We start from the raw sequence: 16381 nt of genomic DNA, 5'->3' as shown, positions 1-16381 counted from the left end.
GGGTAGGAAGAAAGTGAGGAGAAGAAGGTCGTTGGCTTTTCCTTACCTTTCTTTTTATGTGTTACATTGGGTCCCACTTTTTGAAAAAACAAATTTTCAATTCCATCACCATCGTCCATTCTTCATCATGTGCTCAAAATTTGCATATCTATTCACGAGGATAAATTCCACCGCTATGAACTTAGGGTAAGTTTGGATGGGAGATTAGGTGTAGTGCGGTACGTTACGTTTAGTTTATTTTTTATCTCACGTTATAGTATTGCTATAGTATCTAGTTTCACCGTCACAGTTATTTTTACACTAACCGCAGGTAAACGCACCGTCCATCCAAACTCACCCTTAATTTTCACAAATTTGCATTTCAAGTCAAAAAATAAAATAAATTTATTTAATTTAAGAATTATGGTAAAAAATTATTTTCATTTTATATATCGTCGTTAAAAATTATGGTAAACTATAAAAATGGTCATTTTTTATAGTACAAAAATAGTCATTTAATTATGCCTTTATGTCAATTTTGACCATCCAACCTTTTTTTTAATTTAGTTATTCAACTTTTAAAATCAAATATATTACTCGATCTTTTACTAGTTGCTATTAAATAAGTGATAAAAATTGACATGAGTCTTTTTATTGACCTAATAACAAATTTAGCTCTTCAATATTTACATATTCTATCAATTTGATCCTAAATCTACAAAGTTAACAAATTTAGCCATCGATATTTATAAAATTTGTCATTTTAGTTCTAATTCTAACTAGTTCAATAAATTTAACCCACGATATTTATATTTTTCAATTTAGTTATAGTTCTAAAAGTTAAAAAAAAGGAAAATATATTTTCTTAAATCATTTTGGATTAAAAATTTTAAAATGGTTTAAAATCTAAAAAGAATAAATAATTTATAAATAAAAGACCAAATAATATGTATTAAAAAATACCAAAAAAAGAGAAAATATATATCAAGTGATTCAAAAGGAAATGAACATGAAATAGATTGATAAGTATTAGAGAGATGAAGTTGGACATCCCCATGGGATGCGGAAATAACAAAGTTATCTCCCTTGGTTTAGTTCAACTCAATTTTTTTTTACTAGATTTTGTGGGACTTTGGTTATTTTATCAACGTACTTGCACTGCCCAAGTTTGAAAGTTATTGATGACATGTGCAAAACGGAAAAGAAAAATATTTTAAGATTTTTTATTTCATGAAAGATTTCACATTATATTGCATTATCTATTCGAAGATTAGGTCTCTATATGTTTTTAAAATAAGAAAAAAAATCAAAATAATTATTTTGTAATAGTTTAAAAGATAAAAAAAAAAGTTAACTTTTTTAGTTTGCATGGTCCAATCATAGATCCCGAAAATTTCTACAATAAAATTAGATAGGTCACTAGTATAGTTCCGTAGCCACGATTTTGCTATTTACTTTTATTGAAAACTAAAAAAAAAAGACCAAAACAAATGAGAAATTGTATTCTCCTGGTGGGTAGAAAGAGTAAAGTACTTAATACGACTTTGCATACTTTTATTGAAAATTGAAAAAAAAAAAAAAGACTAAAATAAAGGAGAATTTGTATTTTCCTGATGGGTAGAAAGAGTAAAGTACTACTTTGCATGCTATGCTTATCTTGAAAGTAATTGCTCTTTTATTAACAAAGCTTAAAACTATCCATTGCCTCTCCCTAACTTTTAAATAGGAGGATAATGTGCTTCAACGCATTCGAGCCCATATTCTCCTACATTAGAAACAATGTTAATGCCAATCAAACTAATACTCAATCTACATTTGATTAAGAATCTTAAAATTTACTTTGTAGATCATATTGTCATTTTCCTATAACATGTTAAAATGTCATCATGTTAAGTCGCATTATTTAACGTATTGTCAAAATGTTATCATGTTGCCAAAAGAAAAGATCAACATTAAAAACATATTTATAAAATATTTATTTAACAATTAAATCATGGAGAGTGGGTAACTCACTTAAAAGTTTATGTAATAACATTAAAATTTACAAAATAATTAAAATAAAATTTTAGTTGAAGTGGTTAATGTAAAGTTTTGTAAATGCTAGTGACACTAGTTTAAATCTTATTATTGAATTTTTATTGGTTTTATTCAAAACATAAAATAAAAAACAATTAAGAGTATCATTGTAATAATATAACTTATTTAAAGCATGTAATATTATTTTGGCAATTTCAGTAATATGAAATTCATTCGTAACACCAACTCATTACACACTTAAATAATAATATAAATAGTCATTTTAAAGTCTTGTACTACTCCTTAATTTTGATAAATCATTTAACTTTTAAAATAAATATATAATCAAATAATCTTTTGAATGTTGACGAAATTTTAATTTTTATACAATACTTATTTCTACTCATAACTCTTGAACCTATAAAATGAAGGAAAAGCGCGTTTAAGAGTATTCGAACTCACGTTTATTATTATAAAATAATGGAATCAACTAAATTAACACACCATCAATTTTTTTAAATGTGATACATATTCTTAATATTTTATATGGAAACTGCATTAATAGTCATCTAATTATGATTTTTTTCACCCAATTATAAAAATTACAAAATAGTCATCAAACTATTAGTAAATTTTTTGGTCATTTAATTATGAAAAGTTACAAAATAATCACCCAACTATATTAAATTTTTGGTGTTTTCATTATTACATTAATCAATTGGTGACCGAAAAGATAAAATTAAATAATTGAATGATTATTTTGTAATTTTTATAATTAAATAACCAAAAAATACTAATAGTTGAACGATTATTTTATAATTTATCATAATTAGGTGAGAAAAGAAAATCATAAATGAGTGGTTTCTACCCTAATTTACTCTCTACTATTTCAAGTCTTCTAGTTGTTAGACAGGTGAACAAACAATTGGGGGTTATTGAAAAAGAGAATAAAAAGGGAAAACAAACAGTTGGAGCTTTATTAAATAAAAAAACAAAGAAACAAACAGTTGTATGGTGAATAATTGAGGCGGCTTTCGCATGTTCCCAATTCAATTCAACATTTGGTAAAGCTTCTCATGATTACGGCCTTTTCTTTTTTCCCCTTTGCTTTTATTACCCCACTCCATTATTTTATGGGAATTGACTTCTATTGTTTAAATTTATTTATTTTTCAGAATTAGGGGTTAAAGTAATTGATTTAGGCTTTCTTTGGTTTGCTTCAAGACATCAGTGAGGTGTTTGGAAAAGTAAATCAGTCTAGTGAGAAATTAATTTCATCGCACTGGACAGTTAAATTTTTGCTGGAAGTTTCAGCAACAATTGGAACTCTTGGGTGCTGTTGGTATTTTTAAGAGACAAAAATACCATTACTTTTATTTATTATTTTACCATTTTATCCTTGAAAGATAAACTAATGTCTTTCTCAAATTTGATCCAAGTATAATGTTACTATTTGTGAAAATAATATTTATCATTGTTATAAAAAAATATTTAACTATAAAAATAAAATAATTATCATTTTATCTAATAAATAATTTAAATTAATTATAAAAACATTAAAATCTTGGAAGATACATTTTAATATTTTATTAAATAAATTTATAAATTCACATATTTTAATAATTTTAAAAAGTAAAATAATTTAAAAAACTTTTATTATATATCAAATTCTAATCTAATGTCCTTAATAGTCATTTTTTATTCTAACCTCACCGTTACAGCTGCGTTTGAATCCAAACACACACTTAATTCATTCCAGCCATTTGTTTGATTTGATTACATGATTTATTAAAATAAAAAATATTAAAAAATTAATTCAATCGATTCAATCAATTAATATAGATTCTCAAATTAATACTTTTCCCGATTTAATCGATTAATCTAATCTAATTCAAACAATCTTGATTTTGCTTAAAAAGGATGATTCCGGTTAACAAAGCGTGTGGAGAAAAAGTGAAGCAATAACACTTGTGATGGTGAGAGAGGAAAGGGTGATTAATGCTAAGTTCAATTAGACATAGACAAATTCGTGATAATTCAATTCCATTTGATTCTCTTTTTTTATATATATACTAATTATGGGTTTGGGTTTTTTTTGATAAAATTGATTCTTTATAGCTTTTAGGTCTTATTTAGTAAAGGTTCAAAGTTTTCATAAATATTTAAAAAATATAAAATATTATTTTTACATCATAAACTATTATTCTCTCAACCCTGATTATGGCATGTAAATTGAGTTGAGATACTATTTAATATTTTAATTCCTTATTTAAATGTAGATGGTTTATTCATTAATTTTCAAGATCAAATTAAACGATAATTAAATTAATACATGATAATATAAGATTTATCTTTGTTTTTTACCTAATTAGGATAGAAAAAAATTACTGAAATAGTATGTCAGAAAATTTTTTTTACCAAAATAGGTTACTTTTTCATTGGAGCCTAATTGGTAGGCGCCAATGAATAAAATAATAATAAATTTTTTTGATTAAAATATAATTTTATATTTTTTAATATTTTTTTAAAAAAATACTAGTGAAAATACGATCGGGTCGGGTCGGGTCGGGTCGGGTCGGGTGGCGCCTGTCAAGTAGGCGTCAATGAAGGAGCTTGAGGGACAGGCGCCAATGGCTCTGCCCCACCTGCATGGTGCTGCTGCTGGTGCCATTGAAATGATAGTTCTTATCTAAATAAAATTATAATGGTTTTAAAATGTCTCCATAACTGCAACAAATTGTAGATAATTTTGTGATTCAAACCATATTTATGTAATGAAGTACATATTAATTTCTACCCGATTGAGACGATTGTCCAACATGGTAGTTTCGGAGAGGGCATTTTACTCCGATTATGACCGGGTAATCTGCATACGCCACACAAATTCTCATCAGATTTCTCCCTAATGTCCATTTCGCTCGGATTCGGATGATTATGACGACCTTTCGTGTTTCTACGCAACCTTATGTCCAGGACTAGCTCAAGGTCATCGGAGGTACCTCCCAAGTAGATAGGTCAGGAAGCACGGGGAACTCGTTTTCCCATACACGCAACGTGCGTTCGATGGTGTACACTTCATCGATAAATTGTTCTATATTGAGCCCAACTTTAGCACAAGCTGCCACGACGTGTGCACATGGAAAATGAAGTGTTTGAAACCTCCTGCAATCGCACCGTCTATTTCGGAGATCAACTCCGTAGGACCTAGGTGGTATACTGGGTCGACAACCGATGGTCTCTGTAACTCGAAACGTTTCATTATGTCGTGAATATACTTCTACTGTCATCGACCTCGCCATTCGACGGTTTACAACCATTGCATCCCTAATGCCTTCGACAAAGACATGTCCCGCCTCCATCTGATTCACTTGCTGCTGACCCATTCTTGGCATCAAGGTAGCCAACCTGTAGAACGTTGCCGAGAAGACAGATGAAATTGGAAGATGCGTGTTTTTAATAACACAGCGTTGATCCCCTCCACTAAGTTTGTAGTCATTTGACCATAACGAAAGCCCTCGTCAAAACATTGAGCCCATTACCACGGCTCCATGGTACCCAGCCACTGCCGGAAAGATGTGTTGGTTTGACCCTCCATGTCACTCTCAAGCCGAGCCATTCTTTGGCGAAAAATGTGTGGCTCTAGCTCGTACGCTGCATATGTATTAAAAAAATTTTAAGTTACAGTATTGCTCTAAAACATTAAAACTTATATTTAAAAGATAATGTAATTCTTTACCAATTCTCACAACTTGTCTCTTCCAGTCTGCATTCTTATAATCTAGCTGGAAGTTAGCCGCGATGTGCCGGATGCAGTAAACAGATCTCCATGGTACACCAGAACGCCTAATGGCTGCAATTAATCCTTTACCTCTATGGGAAATGATGCAAATGTTATCATTGCTAATCACATACCTCCGCAAGTTGGTAAGAAAGAACTCCCACGATTCCATGTTCTCCTTATCGACGATGGCAAATGCTATCGGGAGTACGTTCCTGTTGCCGTCTTGAGCAACCGCAAGAAGTAAGATCTGTGTGTATTTTCCATATAGCCAGGTTCCATCTACTTGCACAAATGGTTTGCGTGGGAAATGCGCACACATTGATCAAAAGTCCAGAACATCCGATGGAAAATTCTTTTTCTCGATTGTAGTTGGTCATTTGGCCTGTAATAAGATCGTGTCTGCAACTCAATTATAGTCCCCGGCACGTGTTTCCTCATGGCGGCTATCCATCCCTGTAATTCATTGTACGATGCATCAAAATCTCCGTACAATTACTCAATTGCCATCTGTTTAGCTATCCATGCCTTCCGATATGATACTCAATACTGGAATCGTGCTTGTATTTCAGCAATCAGTACCGAAACTTTAATGGTCGGCATGTCTTTCACCATTGGCATGATGCATGTACAGATAGTTTTGGAGTCAAGTTTTCGATGATTTTCTGTCATACGTGTTGAAGTGCATGTGTGGAGCCCAACAAATTTTCGTATCTCCCACATCTGCGACTTCTGCATAAATGCAGCTCGTATGCGCCAATTGCAGCCTTCTGCCGACCTCCAACACTCTCCAATATATAATGTTGGTTTAGACTCGATGACTTTGTAATCTACTGATATATTCATGCTATACCGTTTAATCGCAAACATGTATTCTTCCTTACTTTCAAATCTCTAGCCCACGCATAACTCATCTGGATCAGAATATACGCCCATTCGGTAAGCCTGTGGTATTTCAGGGTACTCCGGAAACTCATACTGTCTTTGCATCGGGTCTATCGAGACATGTGTGCCCTGTGATTATTGTGTATCACAACACGACGAATCTGTTTCCGATCAAGACGCATTAACGTTTCCATCCTCATTCACGCCGTCGTCAATATCATCCCGGACCTCGTCTGCGTCGGGATTACTCTCACTGTCCACTTCGTAATCAACAGGATCACTACTATAGTATACATCATCACCAACCACATCGGCCTCATTGCGAGATTAAGATCAATATTTATCCCATGTATAGGTGATTGACTATCAACATACGATACCGGAACCACCATACACGGCGCTTCAACTCCATCTTCTTCACCTAATGGAGTGGGATCTTCAGTTGCCTCCACACTGGCTAACTCAGCAAATAACTGAATCGGTGCATTTTTGTTACTCGCAGTCCCACAATAAAGAGCGACCATTGTCTCCACGTCTTCATCGTCTACAAGTTCCATTTCTATAAATTTTATTGGATCTGTTGAAACTGAAAACTTGTAGAAAACTTTTGATATCCTTCTCCTACAACGTCTATAAAATTTTTCACTAATTTTTTCCTTCATATCATCAAACGAGATATTTCTATCAAATCTCGTTGCTACTTGTTTGCGACATTCAAATATACATCCCACAGTTGTTGTCAAAATTTCTCCATCAAAATAAACGCATACAAAAAACTGATTCTCCATTTTCAATACTAGATCTGTAAAAAAGAATTTCAAATTTCTTAAAACAGTTTCAAAATGTAAACAAATTACATAATAATTTTAATGCAAAATTTTTCATTCAGAAGCTAACAAAATTAATAACATGACAAAATAACTTTCAAATAATAAAATTACTGACAATACTCTACATTCTATTTAAAAAGAAAAACCAACATACCTAATTTTTTTCTTCTTTTCCTTCCTTCTTTTCTTTTGCTTCCTTCCTTATTATTTCTTTCTGAAGTAAAATTTATGTCTGTGTTGGGGGTATTTATAGGTAAAAATAACAGCATTGGCGCCTCTCGGAATGGCACCATCATTGGCGCCTCCCAGGTAGGCACCATCATTGGCGCCTCCCGAGTAGGCACCACCATTGGCGCCTCCCGGGTAGGCGCCAATACTATTATATACGGGTTATATACTAACCCGGAAAAGTATAAAATTATATTTTAATCAAAAAAATTTATTATTATTTTATTCATTGGCGCCTACGAATTAGGCTCCAATGAAAAAGTAACCTATTTTGGTAAATTTTTTTTCTGACATACTATTTCAGTAATTTTTTTTCTATCCTAATTAGGTAAAACACCGATTTATGCTTATGTATATGAATTAGATTTAATATTTTATATATTATTAGTAGAGTTTATAAAGTTTATTAGCAGAAAGTAAATTTTGTGATAAATTTTTTAATGTTAAAATTAAAATTATAAAATGAATAAAATTTTCCAGTAATAATATAAAAGAAAATAGGTGTTGCAGGTAACGGCATGACAACCATATTTAATGGACCCAACGATTTATTATGAGTACTTTTGTTTCATATATCATAAATGGAAATATTAGTTAACATATTGGATTACCTATACCTTTTTAATAGTTGGGCCTTGAAAATATATTCGAAAAGTGAGAAGGTTTGGATAAAAATATAAACTTAAAAAATTAAACTTGTTTTCTAAATGGATCGAGTATTGGGCAAGATTTTTTTGGCCAGGCCAGGCTCGAATTGCATACCTGGTTCCCTAGTATTTTGCTATCTAAAACTTTTGTTTTATTGTTTATTTTGCAACTATTTTAGTATAAAGACTTTTTAATGTATTTTTAATTTATTGAGAAACATTTGTTTTAATGTTATTAGTGTATTTGATATCTTATATTTTTAAATTTTTTTCGTATTAAAAAAATTATTATGAACTAAATTTGGATAAAAATTTAAGTCCATTTTATGAACCGGGCCAAATCCAAGCTTATTAATCAAACCTAAAATTCTAGTAAAATTCGGTCTGACGTTTCAACCCCTCTAAAACTACCTATCTATCCCTAATTAATCTATTATTTAATTCTCAATCTTACTTTAATTTTTGCATCCAACCTTTCTAATTGTCAAACAACCAAATATTCTACCATGTCTTTTCAAATGAACTTTAACTTCTTGTAGTTAATATTTAATTGAAGTTTTAACAAATTTATATATATTTTCTATGTTGACTAATGTGAATCAACATATATATATATAGTTGTTTTGGTGATTAGTTAAAAAATATAATTAAAACTGTGTCAAGAACTAAATATTTCATGATTTATCTTCATGAATGTATTGAAAAATAAATATTAATATGTTGTATAATAATATAGTAAAGATATGATATAATTAGAATTAATTATGTTTTTAGCTTCGTTCATGCAATAGAATAAATATGATTTAAAAGTTATTTTGCCTTTGTTATGATTCTATCTAACTCAATCTTTAATTAATGTGTTTTTTAAGAAGTTAAAATTATAACAAAAAATAACTATTAAAGATATGATTGGATTGATAATTAAATTATATCATATTTTAAAATCCCGTGTGTTAACTTGATGGTCAATATGTTCATCGCCTCAAGTGTGATTTGAGTTCAAGTCGCGCTAGTTGTATTGATATTAGAGCATTGCTTCCCTTTTATAATTCACCAATATATATATCATATATTGGATTAAAATAAATTTAAATATAACTTTTTGAAGAGAGTTCAGTAGTAATATTAAAAATAGATCAGATATACATATCTGGATATAAAGTAGATAAATTTTATTTAATTATTATTGAGAAATCTAATCTTTTATATGAAGGAACCATGTTGCTTCTTGGGCTTCATTTTCTATATACTATTTGAATCATAAAAGGCTAGTCCAATTTCAACTCCATTGAAAAAGTGTAGCTGCCTTCAATAAACCTCTAGAAAACCCAGCAGCGACCACCAGTTGCCGGATCCGAATCTTCCTTTGCTTAAAATTCAGCGTAAGTTTTCTTTTCATTACTTGTATATTCGTTTCTTTGTTTACGTATTGTTCCTCTTATTTTTTCTATCTATTCCTTGATTCCTAGAAGAAGAAGGTTTTAGTATACGTAGGAAACCAACAAAAAGGGAAAAAGAAAAGTGTTTTCGAGGCAAAAGCTTGCATTGTAAGAACAAAGATTCAATTTTTATCCTTTCAAAGTATTAATTTGATTGATTATTGTTTTTATCTGTCTGGGTTTTTCTTGTTCTGTTGAATTATGGCTGCTTTTTTTTTTTTTTTTTTGGAATTTGGACTAAACTGATAGGGAGAAAATTTTATTTCATGTTCATGGTATTTGTTTTCTTTTGGATGGTGGAAAGCTAAAAGGTAAAGAAATAAATGGTGAAATATAGATTTGTTCTTGACTTAGTTTTTAGAATAAATGGATATGAGATTATGTGACTGCAGCTGAAGATCTTTGGCCTTTGTTTTGGAGTTTGGATCCTGGAAAAAGTTATTTAGCTTTAGGTGAAGATGAAATTATATACCATCACTCGATAGTAATGTTGAAATGCTTAGATACAAAGAGGAAAACTTGCTTCCAAATAACTCAAGGAATAAATTACACAAATTTGATTTGCTTTGGAACTCTTACTTTGCTGGACTTTTATGTTATTAGTATTAGTGTTTAGTCGAATTGTATGATCGATTCTTATACGACCTAGTGGTCATCAGATACACTGCTTCAGAGAATTGGTTTAGTTTCAGGTTCTTATATTTTGCTTTCACTATATAATGAATCGATACTTATGTTTTAAGTCTTTGTGAAGTTTATTTGACATGTAAGAGAGAATGTTAGAGAAGCATAAAATAGAATTTCTATTTTGATCATTTCAAGCTTTCTTTTTTGGGTGATAATACCCCGGTAACAATATTGTTCACTTGACCAGCTGTTTTCAGTATTTTTATACACAAACCTGTGGTTTCTACGCAATGCATACATTACTTAAACTCTTCATTTTTGTTAAGGTATATATGTCCGACACTCATGTTTGATACATATCTGGATGTAGGTATCCACCAACATGTGAAAAAAACTTAGAAAAATTGAGCACGCTCTTGTTGGATATATACCCATATACTACACTCATTCCTGAGTCCAAGTAATATAGCCCGGTGCAGTTATAGTCTTGCTAGATAGGCTATTGTCATGTTGGTTGTGCTTTTTCTTTCACAATATTGATTAATTGGACAGCGTACAATGTAAATTTGCAGATGTATTGGTACTTGAATGGCCAAAAAGGAAAAATAATTGACATTAGCTGCTGTTTGTTGTTGTAATATGATTCCTCATTCCTGTTATCACGGCCAATGTTGATTTTCTTCGACTTTGTGATGAAATTTCTTCATTTTCCTTGCGCATAAAACTTTGATTCTGTTTCACAGTACCTGGGAATCACTTACTACTGGAGAAAATGGGTGGATTGCCTACACAAAATACATCTACCTTAGCTTTGCCCGGCTTGCAGCAAAATCAGGAATCAGCAAAACCAACAACTGGTGCAGAATCAAAGCCAAAGAAGAAAATTTGCTGCGCTTGCCCCGAGACAAAGAAGCTCAGAGATGAATGCATTGTACAGCACGGTGAAGAAGCTTGTGCAAAATGGATAGAAGCTCATCGTATATGCCTTCGCGCAGAGGGCTTCAATGTTTGAGATTTGATACACAAAGTTTATAGAGTGAAAACATTTAGTTACAAAACCATTTACACATATATTATTTGAAAAATCTAGGAAATAAAGGGCAGATACATTTTCTTGCCCTATTGGTGTTGGATTCATCCCAACTATCAAATTTTCATGTATTTTCCTTTGGTATGAGGCTGTTTAGCCTTATCTAATCTCTTGGAACAGCCACAATACTTTCATTTGTAACTGGTTTTAGTTCAGACATTAATGGTGATAAAAAAGCTTCATGTATATGTTGTTTCATCGAAGAGAGAGAGAGAGATATATAGTAAGGATACTTCATTAACCAGATAAGGCCATAAGCATAGCCATTACATCATAGTAAAGGAGAGAAAGGTTAACTGACAGATATAAGTCACCACACAAACTACAACAGACACAAATTATTCAACCTTAAATTCATTATTTAGATCCCTATATATGCCATGATCTGAAGCATGACCATTGTATGTTGGCTTAGTGGCCACAGGTGCAGTCTGTGCAGCTGCAGCCAGTACCGCAATTGCACTTGCCATCGTTCTCAGCTGGAGCATCCATCTCAACATTGTTGATGTAGCTGCAATTAGAACAACAGAACAGATTATATAATTAACATATCATTTCCCATATTTAAGTTTCTTGATTCTCCGATTATAGTTAGGATCTATATAGCCTCTGTTTTTCCAAAAGCATATATCATCCTCTAAATATTTGAGAAACTTGTATCTTGACACATATAAATCAACATCCAACCGTCAACCCGAGCTCGAGTAACATAGTTATGGATGGTTCATATATAAAATTTGCAGATTTTAGAGATTCAGAGTGCTTGAAAAGCAAAAAAATATATACCTCTTCTCAGTCTCAACGATCATGGTGTTGCTGTTTCCCTTCTTCCTGTAGGCATAGAAAAAGCACCAAAAAAAGGCCTTAGTTTTAATACCTCACAAGCACAACTTTGACATACAATAAACATGAAAAAAACAATATAACAAACACAACAAGACATTGTTTCAGCTCGTTTAAGACATAGTTTCGAGCAACAACACAAGGGTAAGGGTAAGAGCATCATGGATTACTTACGTGCATTGGCTGCGGTCAGCGCAGTCACAGTTGCCGCACGTGCCAGACATGGTGAATGTGGGAAGTTTTTTGAAAGTGAAAACTTGGGGTTTTTGAGTTTGTAAGTTGTGTTAAGGTAGCTTATAAGATTGCAATGGAATGGGTTTAAGAGCATGGTGATGTATTTATAGATGGTGAAATGGGGGCAGTGCAGAGGTAGGAATAGGATAGTGGATATGTAAGTAAGGCCCACATAGGCACGAGAAAAGCACACGCCTCTCGAGGAAAAGGCATAAGGGTCATAATGGAGGGCTTGGCTTCCTATCCTCCTCTCATGTCCATCTCATTTCTCTTTCTTTATTTTATATGTATTTATCTCCTTTAATTCAGTTTAGGTTAAATTAAAAATTGTTAGGTGAAGGTCAATGAATTCTTGGCTAAGGTCCCAAATTTTGAAATCTCGAGTTTGTATCCCATCATTTATGATTGAGATGTGTGGATTTTTTTTCATAGTTTTTGTGTATATGTTTTATGTGGATTTTATTTGATTATTTTAAAATTAGTTCAGTTTTGTTTGATTTTTCGTATTATATCGGTTAAAAACTACATTATAATTAGGTGAAGCTGAAAATATTTTTAGAGACTAAAGAATATTTACACTATTATTTAAAGCTTTGATTGAGTTGATGTTATCCAATTCAGTTATGAAATTATCAAAACTCATTATTATTTTTATCTTTATATATACAATCAAGAAAAACACATGCACGTGATGAAATTTGAACCCAAAACATTTGAATTTGTAACATAAAGATTTTTATTTCCATTGCATGTATATATAAATGTTTAAAGTAAAAAAAACAAATTTTTTATAAAATAACTATAAAATATATTTTATTTTATTTGTTTGGTGAGTTAGAAGAGAAGAATTGAACAAAGCCCTAACAGCAATGCGATTAGCGCGACCATTATAAGAATATTTAAAAAATCAAGTGTTATGAGTTATAACGACTTTGGCTAACAATTCTTTTTCCTCTCAATCTTGATTTAATTCGATGATAAATAATCTAAGTGTAAGAAATATTAAATTTAATATTAATATTGCAAATAATACATAATTTTTCATAATAAAATATGAATTTTAAATTTTAAAATTTAAATATCGTAAGTAAAGTTGAATATGTGAACTTTTCATAGGAATTAAAGTTTTATAGTTAATTAAAAGATCTATAATATTAGTAAAATATCTAAAATAGGCATATAATTATTTTATGTTATAAAAGCCTTAACATTACATGCATTATAAAATTGCAAAACTTGTATTAGATATTGTAATGATTTATTTATTTATTCTTATTATAAACATATAATGATAAAAATAATACCATAATTAATGTAAATAAATTTATTTAATTGAATAAAAGGTAATAAATATATTATCTAATAAAATCAATGATATTTAAACTAAAAGCTACTAAATTTCTTATACCATTTAACTAACAAATCAAACTAAAACTTTTGGAGGTCAAACATAATTTACCATTTTAGATGATTGTTTAAAGGACTAAAATATAATTTTACAAAAAATTATCATTGCCATCGTTGTTATCACAACATACAAGAGAGGACGAGGTTCTAAGTACGTTTAAGTAGGTATCATCTTCCAATTTAAAGGTTTGAGAAAATTATGAATTTAAATATAATATACATTTAAACCGCGTTAAAATTTACGTTCTCCTACATATTAAATCTTGACTCTCTTAGTGGTCCTTTATTAGAGAAGTTGAAGATATATGTCAAGATTCTTATGTATTTCTTTTCAAGATTGATAGGAAATTCTTGATGCTATTGTCAAAAAGTTGTAAGAAAGAAAATGGTAATCTATGAAAAAGAAAGAAAAGAAGGCTTTCAATTTTAGTTTGTCACATTATTTAAAATTTCCTTTATTTTGAGCATATATTTGTAGAAGCATAATGTAAGTGGCAGTTAAATCATTCATGATTACATGCTTTGATAAAAAAATATTTGTGGGTTGAGAATCTTATATCTCATCACCTCTATTTTATTTTGTTTTTTAGAGCAAATCTATTTAAATTTCTTTTTTCTTTTAGTGGAATAAAGTTGACAGAACATTAATTTACAGATTTTTCAGAATTTCCCATACGTTGGATAACACTTTGGTTTGCAAGGTTCAAAAATAAGAATAAATTCATTTTTATATTATATATATATATGTCCGGTTGGTTCATCAAGTGAATAATTTATAATAATAAAAATAGAGAAAGAATTATATGAAATTGTGATTCCACGTTATTTTTATCCCTTTTCAATAAGAGAATGATAAATCAGATTTTTCTTTCGATTTTTAGCTTTTATTCATGAAAACAAAATTTAAATCCAACTAAAAATGCTAAAAATCAAGAGGCAAAATCGATTTGTCATTCTCTTATTGGAAAATGATTATGATAGTGTGGAATCACAATTTCATACAATCCTTTCTCAAAAGAAATAGCATAATCTTTAACATTATTATTTTGATGAATTTTATTAATTTATTAAAATTTTGGAAATGAGTATTCAAGTCCCTACAACTTTTTTTTGGCTTCTTTAAATTACAAAAGAAAAACTGAAAAGTAAAATGATACTAATTTAATACATAAAAGATATATTTTTCCCTTGTTCTTGATGAAATAATTTTTTAAATAAATAAATAAATAAAGATAAATAAAAAAAAATTCCCTATCAAGATCATGCATTTTTCTCCCACTTTCCATATGCCTCTAAGAGCGTGGTCATTGGTATCTCTATTCCCCAACGGAAATTATTTGGCATAAAGGACCTTAAATATTCACCATCCAAATGTAAGGCATCTCCCTTTGAAACACTGAAAGAGAATGTGTATATATATATATCTTGATAAGATTTGTTGATGCTTGAGTCCCATTAATTTTTCAGAATTATCATCTAAAATTTGTTTTAATTTAACACATTAAATCAATTGTATCGGTTGTAATAAAATTACACTCATATGCATATTTTGGTCTAAATCCAATTTAAAAAAATGTAATTTATGTTTTTGTGACACAGACCCATATCCTACAAAATAGATTGAATCATGATACTAAATAATTTATAATGATGATGTATCCGGGTTGATCCGAATTTAATTTAAATAATATAAATATTTTTAAAAAATTAAAATTTAATTATAAAAATATATTTTTAATATTTAAGTTTGGAAGGTGTCTAAATCATTCATATTTATGAGAAAAATGAAATAAAAAATAAAAAAGAAATAAAAAAGAGAGAGAGAGAGAATAAAACCAATGATGAAAGAAATAGGCAGGAGTGTAAATTACTCCAATTTCTCTTATAAGTTTATCTTCTGAAGTGGATTGCCAATAATTACAAACCAAAGACCTTGTTGATAGTGGGTTATGGCAATTGCCTCTTCAATTTGCCAATGTTACATTTGGATAATTTTTTCTTTTCAGATATGGGGTTGCCTTCCTCACTAATAACTTTCCTTTCTCTTTCTCACATTACATGTCCATATCAAATTTTATTTGGATTGTGTGAAAAAAATCAATTTTTTGATAGTATGATGATTCGTTTGTATTTTGTACTGATTTAAATTTAATATGATTATATTATATTTATATTTATAAACTCTCAAAAAAAATGCATGCTTGAAGCTCTCTTTAAATCTCATAATTAGACTACTTATTTATGAACTTACAAAACTTTAACTCTAAATAAGATATAAAGCGAGATGATTATATGATTTATTTGTTGATTTTCACCATATTAATTATCAACAAAATTAACCTTCAATTATCACCAAATTGTGTGCATTCAAGTTCCTT

General features: G+C 30.0%; 2 protein-coding genes across 2 annotated transcripts; both read right to left on the bottom strand.

The window, feature by feature from the left end:
• Positions 1-4584: 4584 nt before the first annotated feature.
• Positions 4585-6095, bottom strand: LOC105801312 (uncharacterized). The gene is made up of 4 exons (XM_052623089.1): positions 5732-6095; positions 5535-5646; positions 4995-5400; positions 4585-4656 (listed from the first exon to the last, which is right to left on the bottom strand). The coding sequence occupies exons 1-4, from the start codon at positions 6093-6095 to the stop codon at positions 4585-4587; spliced, it is 954 nt and encodes a 317-aa protein (XP_052479049.1).
• Positions 6096-11738: 5643 nt separating this feature from the next.
• On the bottom strand, positions 11739-12704 carry LOC105761278 (metallothionein-like protein type 3). Its single transcript, XM_012579051.2, has 3 exons — positions 12537-12704; positions 12306-12350; positions 11739-12030 (listed from the first exon to the last, which is right to left on the bottom strand). Exons 1-3 carry the CDS (start codon positions 12584-12586, stop codon positions 11931-11933), a joined length of 195 nt encoding a protein of 64 aa, XP_012434505.1. The 5' UTR covers positions 12587-12704; the 3' UTR covers positions 11739-11930.
• Between the last annotated feature and the right edge of the window lie 3677 nt (positions 12705-16381).

This window comes from Gossypium raimondii, chromosome 11 (assembly GCF_025698545.1).
Source record: "Gossypium raimondii isolate GPD5lz chromosome 11, ASM2569854v1, whole genome shotgun sequence".
Taxonomy (NCBI): domain Eukaryota; kingdom Viridiplantae; phylum Streptophyta; class Magnoliopsida; order Malvales; family Malvaceae; genus Gossypium; species Gossypium raimondii.
The sequence above is the reverse complement of the archived record's forward strand: the minus strand, read 5'-3'. Positions and strand labels throughout refer to the sequence as shown.

Bases quoted from the DNA above. Each gene is read 5' to 3' on its own strand.
- LOC105801312 (XM_052623089.1), bottom strand. From the start codon at position 6,095: ATGTGTGCGCATTTCCCACGCAAACCATTTGTGCAAGTAGATGGAACC. The intron at 5,647-5,731 runs GTAAAGAATTAC...ATACATATGCAG, and splicing joins GAGACAAGTTGTGAGAATTG to CGTACGAGCTAGAGCCACAC. The intron at 5,401-5,534 runs GTAATGGGCTCA...AACGTTCTACAG, and splicing joins CTGGGTACCATGGAGCCGTG to GTTGGCTACCTTGATGCCAA.
- LOC105761278 (XM_012579051.2), bottom strand. From the start codon at position 12,586: ATGTCTGGCACGTGCGGCAACTGTGACTGCGCTGACCGCAGCCAATGC. The intron at 12,351-12,536 runs GTAAGTAATCCA...CTATGCCTACAG, and splicing joins GCTGACCGCAGCCAATGCAC to GAAGAAGGGAAACAGCAACA. The intron at 12,031-12,305 runs GTATATATTTTT...TTCTAATTGCAG, and splicing joins ATCGTTGAGACTGAGAAGAG to CTACATCAACAATGTTGAGA.